General features: G+C 38.4%; 1 protein-coding gene across 3 annotated transcripts in view; it reads right to left on the bottom strand.

Annotated features, from left to right (window-relative positions):
• Positions 1 to 20,609, bottom strand: part of HIBCH (3-hydroxyisobutyryl-CoA hydrolase) — a 114,106-nt gene that overhangs the window by 10,451 nt on the left and 83,046 nt on the right. For all 3 annotated transcript variants that reach the window (XM_047869102.1, XM_047869101.1, XM_047869099.1), the window contains exons 9-11: positions 18,762 to 18,848; positions 13,887 to 13,945; positions 13,115 to 13,196 (exon numbers count right to left, since the gene is read on the bottom strand). In XM_047869102.1, coding sequence (XP_047725058.1) covers positions 13,115 to 13,196; positions 13,887 to 13,945; positions 18,762 to 18,848 — 228 coding nt within the window. The remainder of the gene's footprint in view (positions 1 to 13,114; positions 13,197 to 13,886; positions 13,946 to 18,761; positions 18,849 to 20,609) is intronic.

Here is a 20,609-nt window from a genome sequence, read left to right as displayed (position 1 = left end):
CTAGGAATAAATAACCAAGGAGATAAAAAAAAAAACCTGTATTCTGAAAACTATAGAACATTGATGAAAGAAACTGCAGATGACACAAATGGAAAAATATTCCATGCTCATGGATTAGAAGAACCAAATACTGTTAAAATGTCTATACTGCCCAAAGCAATATACAGATTTAATGCAATCCCTATCAAAATACCAACAGCATTTTCCACAGAACTAGAATACTACCAAAATTTATATGGACGCACAAAAGACCCCAAATAGCCAAAGCAATCTTGAGAAAGAAGAACAAGGCTGGAGGTATTAAATCCCAGATTTCAAGATACACTACAAAGCTAGAGTAATCCAAGCAGTATGGTACTGGCACAAAAATAAACACATAGACCAATGAAACAGAACAGAGACCCCAGAAATAAACCCACACTTATACGGTCAATTAATCTACAAGAAAGGAGGCAAGAATATACAATGGGGAAAAGATAGGTTCTTTAATAAAACTGGACAGCTACATGCAAAAGAAAGAAACTGGACCACTTTCTTACAACATACCAGAAATAAGCTCAAAATGGATAAAGACCTAAATGTGAAATCTGAAACCATAAAACTCTGAGAAGAAAACACAGGCAGTAATTTCTTTGACACTGACAGTAGAAATATTTTTCTAAACAAAAAAATTTTTTATATGTCTAAGGCAAGGGAAACAAAAGCGAAAATAAACTACTAAGAGTATGTACACACACACACACACACACACACACACACACACACACACACACACACAAGCTTTTGTGCAGCAAAGGAAACCATCAACAAAATGACCAGGCAACCTACTGAATGGGGAAAGATATCTGCAAATGATATGTCCAAAAAGGAATTGATATCCAAAATATATAAAGAACTTATACAACTCAACACAAAAACAATCTAATTAAAAAGAGGCAGAAGACATGAATGGACATTTTCCCAAAGACATATACATGGCCAACAAACACATGAAAAGCAATTCAGCATCACTAAGCATCAGGGAAATGTAAATCAAAACCACCACAAGATATCACCGTATACCTGTCAGAATAGCCAGTATCAAAAAGACCAGAAACAACAAGTGTTGGTGAGGATGTGGAGAAAAAGGAACTCTTGTGAACTGTTGCTAGGAATGCAAACTGGTGCAGCCACTGGAGAAAACATTATGTAGGTTCCTCAAAAAATTAAAAATAGGATTACCATATGATCCAGTAATTCCACTACCAGGTATTTACCCAAAGAAAACAAAAACATTAATTTGAAAAGATACATGCATCCCTATGTTTATTGCAGCATTATTTACAATAGCCAAGATATGAAAGCCACCCAAGCATCCAACAACAGATGAATGAATAAAGAAGATATGGTGTGTATATACAATGGAGCATGACTCAGCCATAAAAAAGAACGAGATCTTGACTTTTACAACATGGATGGACCTAGTGTGTATAATGCTAAGCGAAGTAAATCAGAGAAAGACAAATACTGTATGAGTTCACTAATACATGGAATTTAAGAAACAAAATAAATAAAGAAAAAAAGAAAAACAAAAACAAAAACAAAACAGACTTAAATACAGAGAACTGGTGGTTGTCAGAGGGAGGCAGGTGGAGGAATGGATGAAATAGGGTAAAAAGGCCGTGTAAGGGGTCCTCCAGTTGTCTGTGCGTGTGCACACACAAATACACAAGAGGAGAAAAAAAGGGAAGAAAATTTCATTTGAAAAGCTCCACTGGTTCAGACATTTCATGAATTAGTAATTACAGATATTTCCTAAGACAGACATCATATTTAAAGAAAGAGTATACAGGCAATTTGACACACTCAGGGTTTGAACTCAAGTCCAACAACTCAGCAGAATTCCAGTTCCACCACCTCCTACATGATCGATCTTAATTTCCTCATTAGTAAAATGGATATAGTAACACTACCTACCTCATAAATGGTATGGCAATACACAATGTGCACCATGTCAGTCTATTTATACACACATTTCTCCAAAGAAGATACAAATGGCCAGCAAGTATATGAAAAGATGTTCAGTATCACTCATCATTAGAGAAATGTAAATCAAAAACCACAATGAGCTATCATGTCATAGCCATTAGGATGGTTACCATCAAGAAGACAGAAAATAATGAGTTGGCCAAGAGTAGAAAAATTGGAACCTTATGCACTGTTGGTGGGTGGTAATGTAAAATGGTGCAGCTGCTATGGAAAAAGAGTATGGAGGTTCCTCAACAGTTAAAAACAGAATTACCATATAATGCAGCAATTCCACTCTGGGTATATATCCAAAAGAATTAAAAGGGTCTTGAAAAGATATTTGTACATCCATGTTCATAGCAGCATGTTCACAAGAGCCAAAAGGTAGAAGCAATCCAAATTAAATGTCCATCAACAGGATGAAGAAAATGTATTATATACGTACAATGGAATATTATTATTCAGCCTTAAAAAGGAATGAAATTCTGGCACATGCTACAACATGTATGAACTTTGAAACATTATGCTAAGTGAAATAAGCCAGTCACAATAGGACAACTGCTGTATGATTCCACTGTGTGAGGCATCCAGCATAGTCAAATTTACAGCAGCAGAGAGCAGAATAGTGGTTGCCAGAAACTGGAGGGAGGAGGAAATAGGGAGTTATTATTTAATGGGTATAAAGTTTCATTCAGTTTTATAAGATGAAAATGTTCTGGAGATTGGTTGTACAACAAGCGAATATACCTAACAAAAGTGAGGTATATACTTAAAAATAGTTAAGATGGTAAATTTTATACTGTATGTATTTTACCGCAATTAAAACACACGCACACACACACACACACACACACACACACACACACAGCATGTCAACTGGAGACTTTGGTTAAGGTTTCCCTAACGTTTAAATAGCCCAAACAGCTTACATGGGTTGTTTGGCACGATGAACAACCTACACCCAAAGGGGGATTAAAGGAGATTGGAGGAACTCCAACCATAAGCATTTAAAAAAAAAAAAGTGTATTGGAACATTTGGAACATTGAAGGGAAATCTAAGAAAGGAAGTGAGAAGCCATAAAATAAGGTACTATGAAAATTGTATCAGTTGTAAAGAATTTACAAGTTACTCATATTTGTTCTTTTTTTAAAATCCATGTTATCCTACAGTGATTAGCAGTAAAAACTTTAAAAATCTAAACAAAGGATAAAAAAGCTTATGTTTTTATTTAATGATTAGCCAAGTATATTGAAAAGATTTTGTTCTTCCCCGTGAGCAATCATGGAAAGGAACACATACACAGAATAGATGGTTGCAACTTGGAACTTAAATAGACCTACAGAAGGAAGACAGGAATCCCTGAAAAGCCCACAGGGATTAGAGCAATCCCAGAAGCTTACTGACAAGTAAGCTTGTCACAAGTATTAGAATCTAATACTTGTCACAAGTATTAGAATCTTTTAAAAATTTTGTTCAAATTTTGATCTGCAAATCTTTCATGGAAGCACTGAAAACTATCTTCAGGGTTTTTTCTTGATGTATGCTTCTGGTTGAGATAATTAAAAGGAACCCTGTGTCTAAGCTCTAACAGGGAAGCCTCAGTGGGGATTTTTTGATCCTCACACCATGTTATTCCCAGCAGATACTAGTATTGTGGAGCCACATTCATTCACCAGAGCTATAGGTCAACTGAAAAAAAATGAAAACCTATCCTCCCAATGGGAGTGCTTATGGTGATCCCAGCTGTCATGGCTGGCTTGCCTTTTTGAATACATAATCACCATACTGCCAGAGGTACAGAAGGAAAACTGAAAGAATATTTGAGTTCTATGCCTTGATTTTGGCTTAGGCTGGTGGTTTTCAAATGATATGTCTAGTTGCATATCTGTACTGCTTTAAAGTGACATCATTTAACTTATAAGGTAAGGTGCTACATGACTATTTTCAAATGAAATTGCTAAGTGCATACTTAATTGGGCCCCATTGCTGGGGGAAAAAACAAAAACAGGAATACTAGTTTCTATATTGCTCTGGAAACAAGAGAACCAGCTTAAAGTCAGAATCCTTGATATATAAAATGATTATTCACATTTATGCAAACATTCCTAAAAGTTAATGGTGATATTAATTTTTTGAATTAGGCTGGTCTACCTACTCTAATTTATGCCTATCCTTGAATGCTAACAGACTTGTAATTACTAAATAAGACCCTAGACTAACTTAAGATTTCCACCTTAAGAGTATAGTAACAATGCAGAAATATTTCCATCTTCACAAGTAAAACTTTAAATTTTTGTAAGTTTTCTGACAACTGAAACACTAAAATTATATGAAAAATACTATCAGATAAGGAAGAGCTAAAACACCTTTTCTTTATAGTTTAAGGAGGGGCGCCTGGGTGGCTCGGTCAGTTAAGCATCTGACTTCGGCTCGGGTCATGATCTCATGGTTTGTGGGTTGGAGCCCTGTGTCAGACTCTGTGTTGATAGCTCGAAGCCTGGAGCCTGCTTCAGATTCTGTGTTTCCCTGTCTCTTTGCCCCTCCCCAACTCACACTCTCTGTCTTTCAAAAATTAATAAACATTGAAAAACAATTAAAAAAAATGAAGTCTAAGCGGGGGGGGAAGAGTTAAGATGGAGGAGAAAAAGTAGGGGGACCCTGGGCTTTCCTGGTCACTCAAACACAGCTGTACCGAAGTCAGATCACTTGGAACACCCAGGAAATTAAACTGCGGAGTGGCAGAAGGATCTCTGTGGTTGGAGGGAGACAGTGTGGCAGGTGCATGGTGTGTGGAAGTGAACTGCAGGACAGAAAAACTGTGGTGCTGAGGAGGAGAAGGAACCCTTTCCATGGAGAGACAAAAGGGAGAGAATGATAGAGGGGTTGAGAGACTGCAGCACTCGGTCTACACAAGAGGAAAACCTCTCTGGACCATGGACTAGAGGAGCAAGAGGTACTGAGTGTCACAGTTTTTTGGGTTTTTTTGTTTTTGTTTTTGCAAACACCATGTGGAGCTCAAACTCTGAGGTTTTTAAGTGCGTGATTTTCTCTGGAGCAGAGCTGTGGTGTGTGCTCCTGGGGAAGAGGGAGCTGGACCCAGAGTGCAAGCAAGGTGTAGGGATCCCCAAGGTCCACTGGGAAAGAACATTCCCCTTCCTGGAGTACTTCTGGAAGGTGCCAGCAAAAGGCCTTTCATTGGTAGGGGACAGAGGTACACACAGAAAGCATATAACCTTGTTACTGCTTTTAGTGGTGCTACACCCCAGACCCCCACGCACCGCACAGGTGTGGAACTATTTTTCTGGGACAAAGGATGTCAGACACAGTATGAAGAGGCTCTACTCTGGGGTGGGGGGGGTGGTCCATGCTGTGTCAAATCCCTTAAGATTTCGCATTTTAGATCCCAGCTGTGCACCAAAGAAAAAAAATGCAGGAAAGCTGTTGCTCAGGGCCAGGTGACTGCCCTCACTATTCTGTGAAGGTTTCCCGAATAGCGGGGGAAGGGGGAGAAAAGACAGTAGGGTGGCACCATTTCCTGCCCCCCCCCCAACACCAACATGGTGGTACTTCAAAGGGCAACACAATGGTCCCCAGTGCAGGTGGGACCAGCTTACACTAAACCCCACTGCCTCCTGTGCCTGGCAACTGCTTATTTACTGGGGCAAGACTGACTCTGAGCCAAAGCATGCAGACCTCTCCTCCAGAAGACCAGCACAGTAAGCATCCCCGTGTACCAAGTGCACTGAAAATCAAATGCTTCAAAGCATCACCTGCAGTTCTGGTGGAAATAGAATCAGGCTTACTTTTTTTTTTCCTTTCTTCTTTTTTTCTTTTGGAATCAGGCTTATACATTTTTGTCTTTTACATTTCCTCTTCTCTCTCTTTTTTTTTTTTTAATCAGGATTTTTTTTCCTTTCTTTTTTTTCCGTCCTTTTCCTTTGGAATCAGTATCATATTTTTTGACTCTGTTTTTTTTTTTTCTTTCATTCCTTTTCCTTCTCTCTCTTTTTTTTATCAGGCTTTTTTTCTTCCTTTTTTTCCCCCCAGGCTTATTTTAACAAACAAATTAAAGCACACTGAATTAAAGGTCCAACCCCCCCCCACCCCCAAGCAAGGAGGAGCTCTGCAGCTGACTGACCAGTGGGAAAGCACAGCCAATCTGCAACAGTACAGTATACACAGTTTACACCAGACACACTTCCTGAAGTGCCAGGCCCTGGACAGTGTATGACCCCCTTTTAATGTAGTAGCATTACTCTCACGTGCAGGAAACGTAACAAGCTTTCAAAACATGCAAAACACAAAAACTCAGCCAAAATGACAAGATGGAGGAATTCTCCCCAAAAGAAAGGTCAAGAAGAAATCCTAGCCAGGGACTTGCTCAAAACAGACATAAGCAATATTATCTGAACAAGAATTTAGAACATCAGTCCTAAGACTACTAGCTGGGCTTGAAAAAGCATAGAAGACACCAGAAAAACCCTTGCTGCAGAGATCAAAGACCTAAAAACTAGTCAGGCTAAAATAAGAAATGTGATAACTGAGCTGCAAAATCAACATGATAGAGTCACAATGAGGAATGAAGCAGCAGAGGAGAGAATAGGTGATACAGAAGATAAAATTATGTAAAATAATGAAGCTGAAAAGAAGGAAACAAAACTATTAGATCGTTAGGGAACTCTACAATTCCATCAAGCGAAACAATATAGGTATCATAGGAGTCTCCAAAGAAGAGGATTGGGAAAAAGGGGTAGAAGGCTTATTTGAACAAATTATAGCTGAGGATCTCCCTAACCTGGGGAAGGAAACAGGCACTCAAGCCCAAAAGGCACAGAGAATTCTCCTCAAGATCAACAAAAACAGGTCAATAGCACAACATATCATAGTGAAACTTGCAAAATACAAAGATAAAGAGAGAATTGTGAAAGCAGCCAGGGACAAAAGGTCCTTAACCTCCAATGGTAAACACATAAGGTTAGCAGCAGATCTATCCACTGAAACGTGGCAGGCCAGATGGCAGTGGCAGAAAATATTCAATGTACTGAATGGGAAAAATATGCAGCCAAGAATGCTTTATCCAGCAAGGCTGCCATTCAGAACAGAAGGAGAGACAGAGGTTCCTAGACAAAAACTAAAGGGGTTTGTGACCGTTAAACCAGCCCCGCAAGAAATTTTAAGGGGGACTCTTTGGGTACAGACAGAAACCTCCCCCAACCTCCAAAAAAACAAAACAAAACAACAACAACAACAACAACAACAACAAAGCATCAAAGACCAGAAAGGACCAGAGAATCACCAGAAACACCAACTCCACAGGTAACACAATGGCACTAAATTCACATCTTTCAATAATCACTCTGAATGTTAATGGACTAAATGCCCTAATCAAAAGACCTAAGGTTTCAGAATGAATAAAAAAACAAGATCCATCTATATGCAGCTTACAAGAGACTTATTTTAGACCTAAAGACACCTGCAGATTGAAAGTGAGGGGATGGAAAATCATCTATCATGGTAATGGACATCAAAGGAAAGCCAGCATAGCCATAATTAGACAAACTACATTTTAAAACAAAGATTTTAACAAGAGATGAATGAAGAAGGGCATTATATCATAATTAAGGGGTCTATCCATCAAGAGCAGCTAACAATTGTAACTATACCCACAATTTGAAAGCACTCAAATATATAAATCAATTAATAACAAACTCATTGATAATGACACAATAATAGCAGGGGACTTTATTTTTTTTTTTTCCTTTAAAAAATGGTATTACTTTTATTTATTTTTTTTTTCTGAAATTTATTGACAAATTGGTTTCCATACAACACCCAGTGCTCATCCCAAAAGGTGCCCTCCTCAATACCCATCACCCACCCTCCCCTCCCTCCCACCCCCCATCAACCCTCAGTTTGTTCTCAGTTTTTAACAGTCTCTTATGCTTTGGCTCTCTCCCATTCTAACCTCTTTTTTTTTTTTCCTTCCCCTCCCCCATGGGTTCCTGTGAAGTTTCTCAGGATCCACATAAGAGTGAAACCATATGGTATCTGTCTTTCTCTGTATGGCTTATTTCACTTAGCATCACACTCTCCAGTTCCATCCACGTTGCTACAAAAGGCCATATTTCATTTTTTCTCATTGCCACGTAATATTCCATTGTGTATATAAACCACAATTTCTTTATCCATTCATCAGTTGATGGACATTTAGGCTCTTTCCATAATTTGGCTATTGTTGAGAGTGCTGCTATGAACATTGGGGTACAAGTGGCCCTATGCATCAGTGCTCCTGTATCCCTTGGATAAATTCCTAGCAGTGCTATTGCTGGGTCATAGGGTAGGTCTATTTTTAATTTTCTGAGGAACCTCCACACTGCTTTCCAGAGCGGCTGCACCAATTTGCATTCCCACCAACAGTGCAAGAGGGTTCCCGTTTCCCCACATAATAGCAGGGGACTTTAACATCCCACTTACAACAAAGGGCAGATGACCTAAACAAGGAAGATCATCAACAAGAAAACAATGGCTTTGGTGTTGTTGTTTTTTTATTACAATTTTTTTTAATGCTTATTTATTTTTGAGAGAGAGAGAGAGAGAGAGAGAGAGAGAGCAAGCACACACACGCGAGCTGGGGAGGGGCAAAGACAGAGGGAGACACAGAATCCGGAGCAGGATCCAGGCTCTGAGCTGTCAGCACAGAGCTCAATGACGGTCTCAAACTCCCGAACTGCGAGATCATAACCTGAGCCAACGTCAGATGCCCAAATGACTGAGCCACCCAGATGCCCAATGTAAACAATAGCTTTAAATGACACATTACACCAATGGGCTTAACAAACATATTCAGAACATTTCATCCTAAAGCAGCAGAATATATATTCTTCTCAAGTGCACATGGAACATTCTACAGAATAGATTACATACTGGGTCACAAATCAGCCCTCAACAAATATAAAAAGATCAAGATCATACCATACAGATTTTCAAATCACAATGCAATGACTTGTAATTAAACACAAGAAAAAATTTGGAAAGCCCTCAAATACATGGAGGTTAAAGGGTATCCTACCAAAGAACGAATGGGTTACCAGGAAATTAAAGAATAAAAAAATAATGGAAGCAAACAGAAATGAAAATATGACAGTCCAAACTCTTTGGGATGTAGCAAAGGCAGTGCTAAGAGGAACGTATATTACAATTGAGGCCTATCTCAAGAAGCAAGAAAGATCCCAAATCTTGCACCTAAGCAAGAAAGGTGCCCAAAGATCTGGCACCTAAAGGAGCCAGAAAAGGAGTATAGAAAGCCTAAAGCCAGCAGAAGGGAAATAATAAAGATTACAGCAGAAGTAAACAATCTAGAAACAGCAACAACAACAAAAACAGTAGAACAGATCAACAAAACCAAGAGCTGGTTCTTTAAAAGAATAAACAAAATTGATAAACCTTTAGCCAGATTTATCAAAAAGAGAAAGGATCCAAATAGATAAAATCACAAAGGAAAGAGGAGATATCACAATAAACATTACAGAAATACAAATTAAGAGAGAATACTATGAAAAATTATATGCCAGCAAACTGGGCAATCTGGAAGAAATGGACAAAATCCTAGAAACCTGCAAAGTACCAAAACTGAAAAAAGAAGAAATGGAAAATCTGAAGAGACCTGTAACCAGCAAAGAAATTCAATCAGTAATCAAAAATCTCCCAACAAATATAAAACCTCCTAGAGTCCTGGGCCAGATGGCTTCCCAGGGGAATTCTACCAGACATTTAAAGAAGATTTAATACCTATTCTCAAACTGTTCCAAAAAAATAGAAATGGAAGGAAAGCTTCCAAACTCATTCTATGAAGCCAGCATTACCTTGATTCCAAAACCAAAGACCCCACTAAAAAGAATTATAGGCCAATATCCCTGATAAACCTGGGTGCAAAAATTCTCAACAAGATACCAGCAAAGTGAATTCAACAGTACATTAAAAGAATTATTCACCATGATCAAGTAGGATTTATTCCTGGGCTGCAGGGCTGGTTCCATATTCACAAATCAGTCAATGTTATACACCACATTAATAAAAGAATAGATAAGAACCATATGATCCTGTTAATAGATGGAGAAAAAGCATCTGAAAAATACAGCATCCATTCTTGACAAAAACCCTCAACAAAGTAGGGACAGATGGAAAATACCTCAACATCATCAAGACCATATATGAAAGACACACAGCTAATATCTTCCTTAACAGGGAAAGACTGAGAGCATTTCCCTTATGGTTAGGAACAAAGCATTTCCCTTATGGTTAGGAACAAAATAAAGATGCCCACTCTCACCACTACTATTTAAGACTAGAAGTCTTAGCCTTAGCAGTCAGGCAACAAAAAGAAATAAAGGGCATACAAATTGGCAAGGAAAAAGTCAAACTTTCAGTATTTGCAGACAACACGATACTCTATATGGAAAACCCAAAAGACTCCACCAAAGAATTGCTACAACTAATGCATGAATTCAGCAAAGTTGCAGAGTATAAAAACAACGTTCAGAAATCTGGTGCATTTCGAACAATAATGAAGCAGCAGAAAAAGATATCAAGGAATTGATTCCATTTATAATCGCACCAAAAACAATAAGATACCTAGGAATAAACCTAATTAAAGAGGTAAAAGATCTGTATTCTGAAAACTACAGAAGACATGAAAGAAGTTGAAGAGGACACAATGAAATGGAAAAACATTCCTTGCTCATGGATTGGAAGAACAAACATTGTTGAAATGTCTATACTGCCCAAAGCAATCTACACACTTAATGGAATCCCTATCAAAATATCACCAGCATTCTTCGCAGAGCTAAAACAATCCTAAAATTTGTACAGAACCACAACAGACCCCAAATAGCCAAAGCAATCCTGAAAAAGAAAAACAAAACTGGAGGAATCACAAGTCTGGATTTCAAGCTATATCACAAAGCTGAGGTCATCAAGACAGTATGGTATTGGCACAAAAACAGACATATAGATCAAAGGAACAGAATAGACAACCCAGAAATTGACCCACAACTATATGGTCAACAAATCTTTGACAAAGCAGGAAAGACTATCCAATGGAAATAAGGTCTCTTCAACAAATGGTGTTGGGAAAACTGGATGGCAACATGCAGAAAAATTGGAACACTTTCTTACACCAGACACATTCAAAATGTATGAAAGAGCTAAATGTGAGACAGGAAACCATCAAAATCCTACAGTAGAACACAGGTAGCAATCTCTTTAACCTCTGCTAGAGCAACTTTTTAGTGCACATGTTGCCAAAGGCATGGGAAACAAAAGCAAACATGAACTACTGGGACCTCATCAAGATCTTCTCTGCACAGAGAAGGAGACAATCAACAAAACTCAAAGACAGTCTATACAATGGGAAAAAATATTTGTAAATGACATATATGATAAAGGGTTAGTATCCAAAATCTATAAAGAACTTATCAAATTCAACACCCAAAAAACAACCAACCAGTAAAGAAATGGGCAGACGTCATGAATAGACATTTTTCCAAAGAAGATATCCAGATGGCCAACAGACACATGAAAAGATGCTGAACATCACTCATTATCAGGGAAATACAAATCAAAACCACAATGAGATACCACCTGGCACCTGTCAGAGTGGCTAAAATTAACACAAGAGACAACAGGTGTTAGTAAGGATGCAGTGAAAGAGGAACCCTCTTGCACTGTTGATGGGAACACAAACTGGTGCAGCCACTCTGGAGAACAGTATGGAGGTTCCTCAAATAGTTAAAAATAGAATTACCCTATGATCCAGCAATTGCACTAGGTATTTACCTGAAGGATACAAAAATACAGATTGAAAGGGGTACATGCACCCTGATGTTTATAGCAGCATTATCAACAATAGCCAAACTATGGAGAGAGCCCACATGTCCATCAACTGATGAGTGGATAAAAAAGATGTGGTGTACACACACACACACACACACACACACACACAGGAGTATCAGGCATCAAAAAGAATGAAATCTTGCCATTTGTAATGACATGAATGGAGCTAGAATGTATTATACTAAGCAAACTAAGTCAATCAGCAAAGTAAGTCAAATACCATAATTTCATTCATATGTGGAATTTAAGAAACAAAACAGGTGAATATATGGGAAGACAGGGAGGAGAAAAGAGGGAATCAAATCATAAGAGACTCTTAACGATAGAGAACAAACAGAGTTGATGGAGGGAGGGAGGTGGGTGGGAGATGGGCTAGATGGGTGATGGGTACTAAGGACAGCACTTGTGATGAGCACTGGGTGTTATAAGTAAGTAATGAATTACTGAATTCTATTCCTGAAACCAATATTGCACTGTATATTAACTAAGATTTGAATTAGAAAAAAGAAAAAGAAAGTATAAGGGAACACTTTTTTTCTTTCCTTTATGTAGAAGTCTGAAATATTCCAAGTTTCATAATTATATTGTAGTTCCAAGCACATCAGTATCCAGTGTGCACTCCTTTATACAAAAACACCTTTTCTTCTGCTGTTACCTGTTGAGTCACCTTGTAGAAAGATCAAAGTGTGCCTAACACTGACGAACACTGCTTAAAATTCAGCCATAGCTATGGATGGGGCCTCTTACTAGTTTGAAAAGGATCATTTTTTTTTTATTTTTATCACTGTTGCTTAGAAAGACCATATATTGATCTGCTGCATATTAAATAGAATATATAGATTAAAGGCACAAATTGCAATATATTATAAGAAGACTATTCTCCAATGACCCAGCCTTTCTAATAAAAATGTCCTTAAATGTTTCTCCCCAGGACAAGGAGGACTACAGGGAGATGAAGCATGCTTACTGAAGTCTCTGTTACAGTCACAGGACCTAAAAACAGCTCAGCTTTGCTATAAACATCCAGCAGGTAGACAAGACACTTGGGTATAGATAAAGGTTTTGTGAAATTGCTTTCTGAGGCTCAAATGAGCTCAGGAAAAAAAAAAACAAAAAACTGTGCAGTGTCACCACCATGGAGCTCTGATGCCCTTCAAGGAGGTTTCCCTATCACAAAATCCACCACACTCAGAGCAGAAATGATCCATATATTACCTTCAACTGTTCTAAGGCAAAAGATGAACCATCTTGCTGTAAATTTTCAATAATCTGTTCCACAGTATTGGCTGAGAAGCAACTATAAAAAAGGAAACACATGATTTCACCAATCTGCAAGCAATTTCTTCTTTCCAAAATAGCAATGAATATAAACACAGGCTTTCCCCAAACTGCATTTCAATAATGAAAAAATTTCCAAGATACTTTACAGGATGATGAAATAAAACACTGCTTCTCTGGGTGTTTGCAGTCTGCTTTCATTAATTCAACACAAAGCCAAATTTTTCTTTTTTTTTGCTTTCTTGCTCTATTATATGTAAATAAATATTGTAACTGTGAAAAACTGATGCTTCTAAAATTAGAAGTAGATGTCTTATTTTCCAGTAATTTTCCTCCTCTTATGTTCCTTAAGCCAGTCTGTCAATCTCTCAAGTCACTGCACAAAAAAATTCTTGGCTGATCAGCTTCATAAGAACTCTGTAAAAAATGACTTTACAAAAATAAAAGATAATTCAATTGTTATTTTCTAGCCTCTTTCCCATTAAAAAAAGATGTTTTGCACTAAAATGAATCAGCATGATAAAGTATATGGATTTAATCCCTCTGAAAGAGTAAGCAAGAAGCTACTTTAAAAAGTGAAAATAAAAGCACTATGCTATCTAATCTCAGAATTCAGTGCATTTCCAAACACAATGTAATAACGTTAGCAAATTCAATTTAATACAGTCCTTCCAAAAGAACAAATATACTAAGACCTCTCTTTAAGTACCTGTTTATTTTGTCCATGTGTTCCTCAAGTATAAAAGACTTGTCTTGATCAATCTTGGACTGTTTGGGGAAAAAAAAAAATCTCATAATTAACTTGAAGTAACCCAAATCTTCTAAAAATCCTTTAAAATGTCATCAAATTTAATAATACACTTTGAGTCAAATTATCACTTTCAGTCAAATTATATCCAACAAGCTCATAAATAACTGAAAATCCAGACTGTATTTTTCCAGAGTAGGCCTTAAAAGTGTGAAAGGCAAAATATGTTCTTGTATTTTTATGTAGAATTCATTATATATGCTACATCATTAAAATAGGTCAATGAATTAAGCATTTTAAGGGACCTGAGAAATCATCCTGTCCAAATTTCCATTTGGTATGGAAATTCCTACAACATGACTGTTATCTCTGTAGCGCTGACCCCCAGGGACAGAAAACAGTACCTCAGGAAGGAACTCACAAAGGATTGAACAATTAGGATTTTTTTTTTTTTTTTATTCTGGACCAAACTAGTCCTTTCCTGTTTATAGTGCTAGTTAATCCTACTTCCACCTCTCTTCTCACACAGAACAGTTTTGTGTTCCCTCACAAACCAGGTCCAGTCCTTCTACATTAGCTACAGGTATGACTGGGTCATAGCAAAGTAGAGCAGGGCTCCACATATCCTTGTTTGTTCTGGGTACAACACTTTTACTAATAAGACTAAGCCTGAGTTAGTTTTCAGGCAGTTCTATTATGCTGCTATTTTTTTTAAACCAGTCCCATTGTAGGCTACATTTCTCCCGTGCTATACTTTATAAATGTGGTACTGTGGATGGAAATTCAAAATTTTCACTTATCTCTATTGTGATCCTGTGATTTAAAATAAGAAATACAAGGGCAACCAGCTGGCTCAGTCAGTAGAGCATGTGACTCTTGATTTTGGAGTTGTGGGTTTGAGCCCTAACTTGGAGGTAGAGATTACTTAAAAATAAAATCTTACAAAAATATAAAAAAATACATATTTAGTCTTTGCCCATACATTTGTTCTTTGTTGCTGGCTCTTAGCTCCCCCAAACCTTGGAATTTCTCTAAACAGGGCATCGTTTTGTAGTATTTGGTCTTTTGTCCTGGGTTCCTAAAATAAAGGTGAAATGGGTCTTTTGTTATTCATAACAAGCCCCTTCCAACCACACTGGAGTTCAAGTTAATGAGGGGACTTTTGGAAAAGAAAGGGCTGACTTCCAGGGAAACCAACCAGTGATTAGAGGGTGAGACTGAAAGTCCCTCCCCCACACTAGTACCACCTCCCCACTTCCCTCCATCTCCAGTGAGGGGAAAGAGGTTGTGGACTGAGTTCAGTCACCAATGGCCAATAGTTTAATCAACAGTGAGTACGTAATAAAGCCTCCATAAAAATCCAAGAGGATGGAGAGCTTCCAGGTTAGTGAACACACCTCCAAGTGGGCAGAGCGGTACACCCCAACCTCACTGGGACAGAAGCTCCTGGGCTTGAGACCCTTCTAGACCTTGCCCTGTGTACCATTTACTGGACTATTCATTCGTATCTTTTACTGTATCCTTTATAATAAGCCAAAAACATTGTTTCCCTGAGTTCTATGAGAAATTCTGGCAAATTATCAAACCCAAGGAAGGGGTCATGAGAACCCCAATTTATGGCCAACCAGTCAGAAGTGACAAGTTGGGACTTGTGACTGGCATCTGAAATGGGGTCGGTTTTGTGGGACTGAGACATTAGGGTGTGGTATCTGATGCTAACTCCAGGTAGACAACATTAGGATTAAAAGTGACTACTGGACATCCATCTGGTGTTGCAGAGAATTGCTTGATGTGTGCACACACATTTGGTGTCAAAAGTGTTATGAGTGTGGTAGTAGTGGGAGAGTAAAGGAAAACATAGGGAGTGATTTTTTAATCCATATTCTTTCACCTAATTTTTTTTTTTTAGTTTCAAGTCAATTTGATCAAAATGCTGTCAACAGTCTCATCCAATTCACTGAGAAAAATTCTAAAAAACTGAAAAAGGCCAACATGACTTTATTTATAGACTAATACCCTCAAATTTAACAGAACTGTTTGATAAGGCCCTTCAACTCCCACACACTATAATTCATGCTATATTTACCCAACATGAGAGACTGTCAAATGCTTTGACAAAAATCTGGTGAAATCCTCATGTGCTCTGTGTTCACAGTCACAGCACTGAACATTCAGGGGCTCTGTGAATCCATATTCATGTTCTTGAGTTCTGGATAAAATTCTTATACTATTTTTCTAAAGATTTCCTCCCCTCTCACTTCTCTGTTATGAATTCCTAATAATAAGATATTAGACCTCCTGGAATAATACCTCTAATCTTCCTTTCTCTTCATTTTCCATGTTATTAACCTTTCTGTCTTGTTACAGTTTTCTTCCACCTTCAATTTTAATCTAATCTGTTGTGAGGTTTTCCCTTTTGTTAATCACACTTCTCTTTTATTCTTTGACTACTTTATTTTATTACTTTTATTTTTAATTTTTATTTTTGAGAGAGAGAGAGACAGAGCATGAGTGGGGGAGCAGCAGAGAGTGGGAGACAAAGAATCTGAAGCAGGCCCCAGGCTCTGAGCTGTCAGCACAGAGCCTAATGCGGGGCTCGAACTCTCAAACCACAAACCTGCTCAACCAACTGAGACACCCAGACGTCCCTGAATACTTTACTTTATAACTTCTGTTCTTATTTCACAGATGAAATATTTTCCTCTTATCAGAACCATAAAAGTTTTAACAGTTATAGTTTTTCTTCCTTTCCTTCCTCCCTCTTTCTCTTTCTCCTCCCTGCATTGTCTGCTTGTTTCAAGTGCCTTCTTTGTTTTTACACTTAGCATAAAAAATTTTAGTGTGAAGTATTACAATTAAGTAGCTTTATGTGTAAAGTCAATCGTAGTTATAGGATTATCAATTGTCAGGAAGCATTACAGATATCAGGCAAAGACCTGGATGTTTCCTGGAGGCGGGGGGGGGGGGGGGGGTGGAGACAGTCCTCAAGTGGCAACATCTATAGTTTTTTTTCTTTTTCTTCAAATGTACTGCTTGAGGGGCGCCTGGGTGGCTCAGTCGGCTAAGCGTCCAACTTCAGCTCAGGTCATGATCTCGCGGTCCGTGAGTTCGAGCCCCGCGTCAGGCTCTGTGCTGACAGCTCAGAGCCTGGAGCCTGTTTTGGATTCTGTGTCTCCCTCTCTCTCTGACCCTCCCCTGTTCATGCTCTGTCTCTGTCTCAAAAATAAATAAACGCTAACAAATGTACTGCTTGGAAGTGGGATGGTGCCATTGACCAAATGTTTGTGTCACCCCAAAATTCATGCTGAAACTTTAATCCCCAAAGTGATGGTATTTGGAGATGGTGCCTTTGGGAGATAATTAGGTCAAGAGGGTAGAGCCCTCATGATGGGATTAGCATCCTTATAAGAAGAGACCTGAGAGAGTTCACTTTGCTGTGTAAGGACACAGCAAGAAGGAGGTCATCTGCAAACCAGGAAGAGGGTCCTCACCAAGAATTTAACTGACACCAAATCTTTGGAATTTCCAGCCTCCAGAACTGTGAGAAATAAGTTTCTATTGTTTAAGCCATCAAACTTAATGGTGTTTTTATTATAGCTGCCCAAACTAAGATAGAGGATATTTAATAGTCTGGAAGCTAACTAGAAGAAGAGGCTAGGGGTATTCCTATTCACTATGTTATGCCTCTTTTTTTTTTTTTTTTTTTGGAAGAACCTGCTCCTTTCCCTCAGTCAGCAAGGTCTGTTTGATTTTATCTAAGGAGTAAATTTCCACTCTTCAGTCAGGCTATGAAAGGTTAGTTGCTGCTACAGGAGGAAGACTTCTGGAGGCCTAACTGCTCCTTATAAAAATTTGAAGGGATCCTCTTGTTTTTTCTGTCCATCTCCACACCCCAGTCTTCAGAGGACCCTGGTACCTTACAGAGCATAAACAGCAAGAACTGGCTTGCTTCTTACTGCCTTCCCCCACTGAAAGATAAGACTTCAGTGTTCTCAAATCTAAAGTAGCTGCCCCCTAGGGGCACCTGGGTGGCTCAGTCAGTTAAGCGTCCGACTTCGGCTCAGGTCATGATCTTGCGGTTCGTGAGTTCGAGCCCCGCATCGGTCTCTGTCCTGACAGCTCAGAGCCTGGAGCTTGTTTCAGATTCTGTGTCTCCCTCTCTCTCTGCCCCTCCCCCGTCCATGTTCTCTGTCTCAAAAATAAATAAATGTTAAATAAATAAATAAATTTAAAGTAGCTGCCCTCATCCTTCTGTTTTCAGCCTTCCAAAATATTGACATCTCATGCCTGCCACTTTCTCCTTTTCTGTTCTTTGTGGATTTGCACCTTTTTTATTCCTTCATTACAATTAAGTGGGGTTTTAGAAGGGAGCATGTATTCAACCCATCAAGTTTAATAAAAAGTCATATAACATTTTTAGAGTTTTGGCTCTTAAAAGAAAGTTAAATAACATAAGTAAGGAATTACAAGTGACACTGTGATATATTTTATAATTATATTTAGATATGTACCAGAGTTTCACTTTAGCAGCTCAACAGGGTCAACACTGAACCATCCATTACAGACATGTCACAGTGCACTGTAAAAAGCCCTTGCAAGGGCCAATCACAAGGTTATGCACTGATATTCACCAGCAATGAGAAGATAAGCTGTGCAGTTGTGCAGCAAAGAAGTCGTCTTCTCAGATGACTATCCTAACAATTGTGAAGCAGTGATCCTTCCATCAAGCTTTAAAGAAAATTAATCTCAGCATATTTATATCCACCAACTGCTAATTGTTTAATCACTCCCTCTTCCCCATGAATTAAAATCTGAGGTTAGAATCTGAAAGATTACCTTTGTATGGTAAGCTTCTAAGACATCCGCAATATTTTCTTTTGAAGGTGATTTTAGGGCTATCAAATCTTCTTCTAACATGTCCAACTAAAAGAGGAAAAAAAAAAAAAAGAAAACACTTGAAACCCAAAAGAAACAGACTTTTTTTAGAAACCTTATATTCTTTTTAAAAATACTTGTCTTAAAATTATGATGTGCTCTCTTCAGCTGAATCAGTGAAGGAAATTTTCTCTGAAGCTGAATGCACACACATTCCCACACAGCACATACCTTGCAAGGAATTGGATAAAGATGGAAGAAAATAAAGAGGAGAAAGAGAGACATTCATCTTTGTTTCTCTCTGGCTATTAGACACTTGAAATGTAGTATTGCAACCAAAGATCTGAATTACAAATTTTAACTAAAATTGCCACATGTGACTAGTGGCTACTATAGTCAATGCACAGCTATACCATACAGCCACACTTAACTCTCCATCTATATCCCTCACATACCTGTTCTAAGCTCAACAAATGGGACTTTTTATTGTTTCCAAAACATACCAAATGCTTTCCTGCCCATGAGCTTGCTCATTACATATTTTCTCTATCCAGAATGCCTTTTCCTGACAAAACTCATCTTAAGGCTTAGCTGAACTGCAACCTCTGTGGGAAAACTTCCAGTCCCTTCTTAGAAGTAAGTTTTCCCTCCTTTCAATCCACTGAGTACTTTCTCTGTATGACAGAGAAGGGAATAGGTTGTGCATTAGCACTGTCTCCCATCCTTAACTAAATTCCGCTCTATTCAAGATTGTCCCTCCAGAAGAGATAATGGACTCCTATGTTTGCTTCCTATTACACCTAAAGAGAAGAATGGGACCGCCCCCTATTCAATGTGACTGTGGATGCCCATAACATGGAGAAAGATCTGAAACTTCAAGTAAATGTGATAGAAGGCCCTCCTAACAGTGTACAGGAAACAATTTTCAACTTTGTGTACTTTATATTTTTTTTTCTTATTTATTTTTGAGAGAGACAGAGACAGAATGCGAGTGGGTTAGGGGCAGAGAGAGAGGGAGACACAGAATCCGAAGCACACTCCAGGCTCTGAGCTGTCAGCACAGAGCCTGATGCAGGGCTCAAACTCACGGACCGCAAGATCATGACCTGAGCCAAAGTTGGACACTCAACCGACTGAGCCACCCAGATGCCCCTGTACTTTGTACTTTTTTATAATATTCCTTCTCCTATGCCAAAACATCTCCTTCAAGATCAGATATTCATTTAGAGACCTATGTGCATCCTGGAAAGCTAAGTTCACCCCATAGTTCCAGAAATGGAACACATTAATGGAGCACATTAGCAAAGTGGGCTAGTTGATACAGGCTAACCCACTTTCGGGTTCAAGGGTGATATAAGCCAGTTCAATGAGAGTGAGCTAAGCCAGCTGAAGCAGAATAAATCCCAAATCTCTTACTGGGAATTCTGAGGCAAAACCACATTGAATTGGATTTTCTCTTACATTTACCACAAAGAGATTCAACTACTATGGTAGAAACTGCCATCCCCATTTGGAAATGAGAAAACTGGGTGATAAAGAAGCTAAATTCAACCTAGGATTTAAACTCAAGCTGTCTGTCTGCAGTTCTTTGCCACTATGCTATACTGTGCTAAGAAAATTGGCCGCATTGTTAAAAAGAAGAGACAGATAAGCAACATGTGTCCCTTGCAACAGATACCCTTTAGAAAAGTTTTTAAGACTATTTTACAAATGGAACCCTTAAATGCACTGGTAAGGAAACTCACAATTGAGAAGACCTTTCAAAAATGTTTTTATAAAAGCCTATCTTTTTATATATAAATTTAAATC

This window comes from Prionailurus viverrinus, chromosome C1, assembly GCF_022837055.1.
Source record: "Prionailurus viverrinus isolate Anna chromosome C1, UM_Priviv_1.0, whole genome shotgun sequence".
NCBI lineage: Eukaryota > Metazoa > Chordata > Mammalia > Carnivora > Felidae > Prionailurus > Prionailurus viverrinus.
This window is presented reverse-complemented; position numbering and strand designations above follow the sequence as displayed.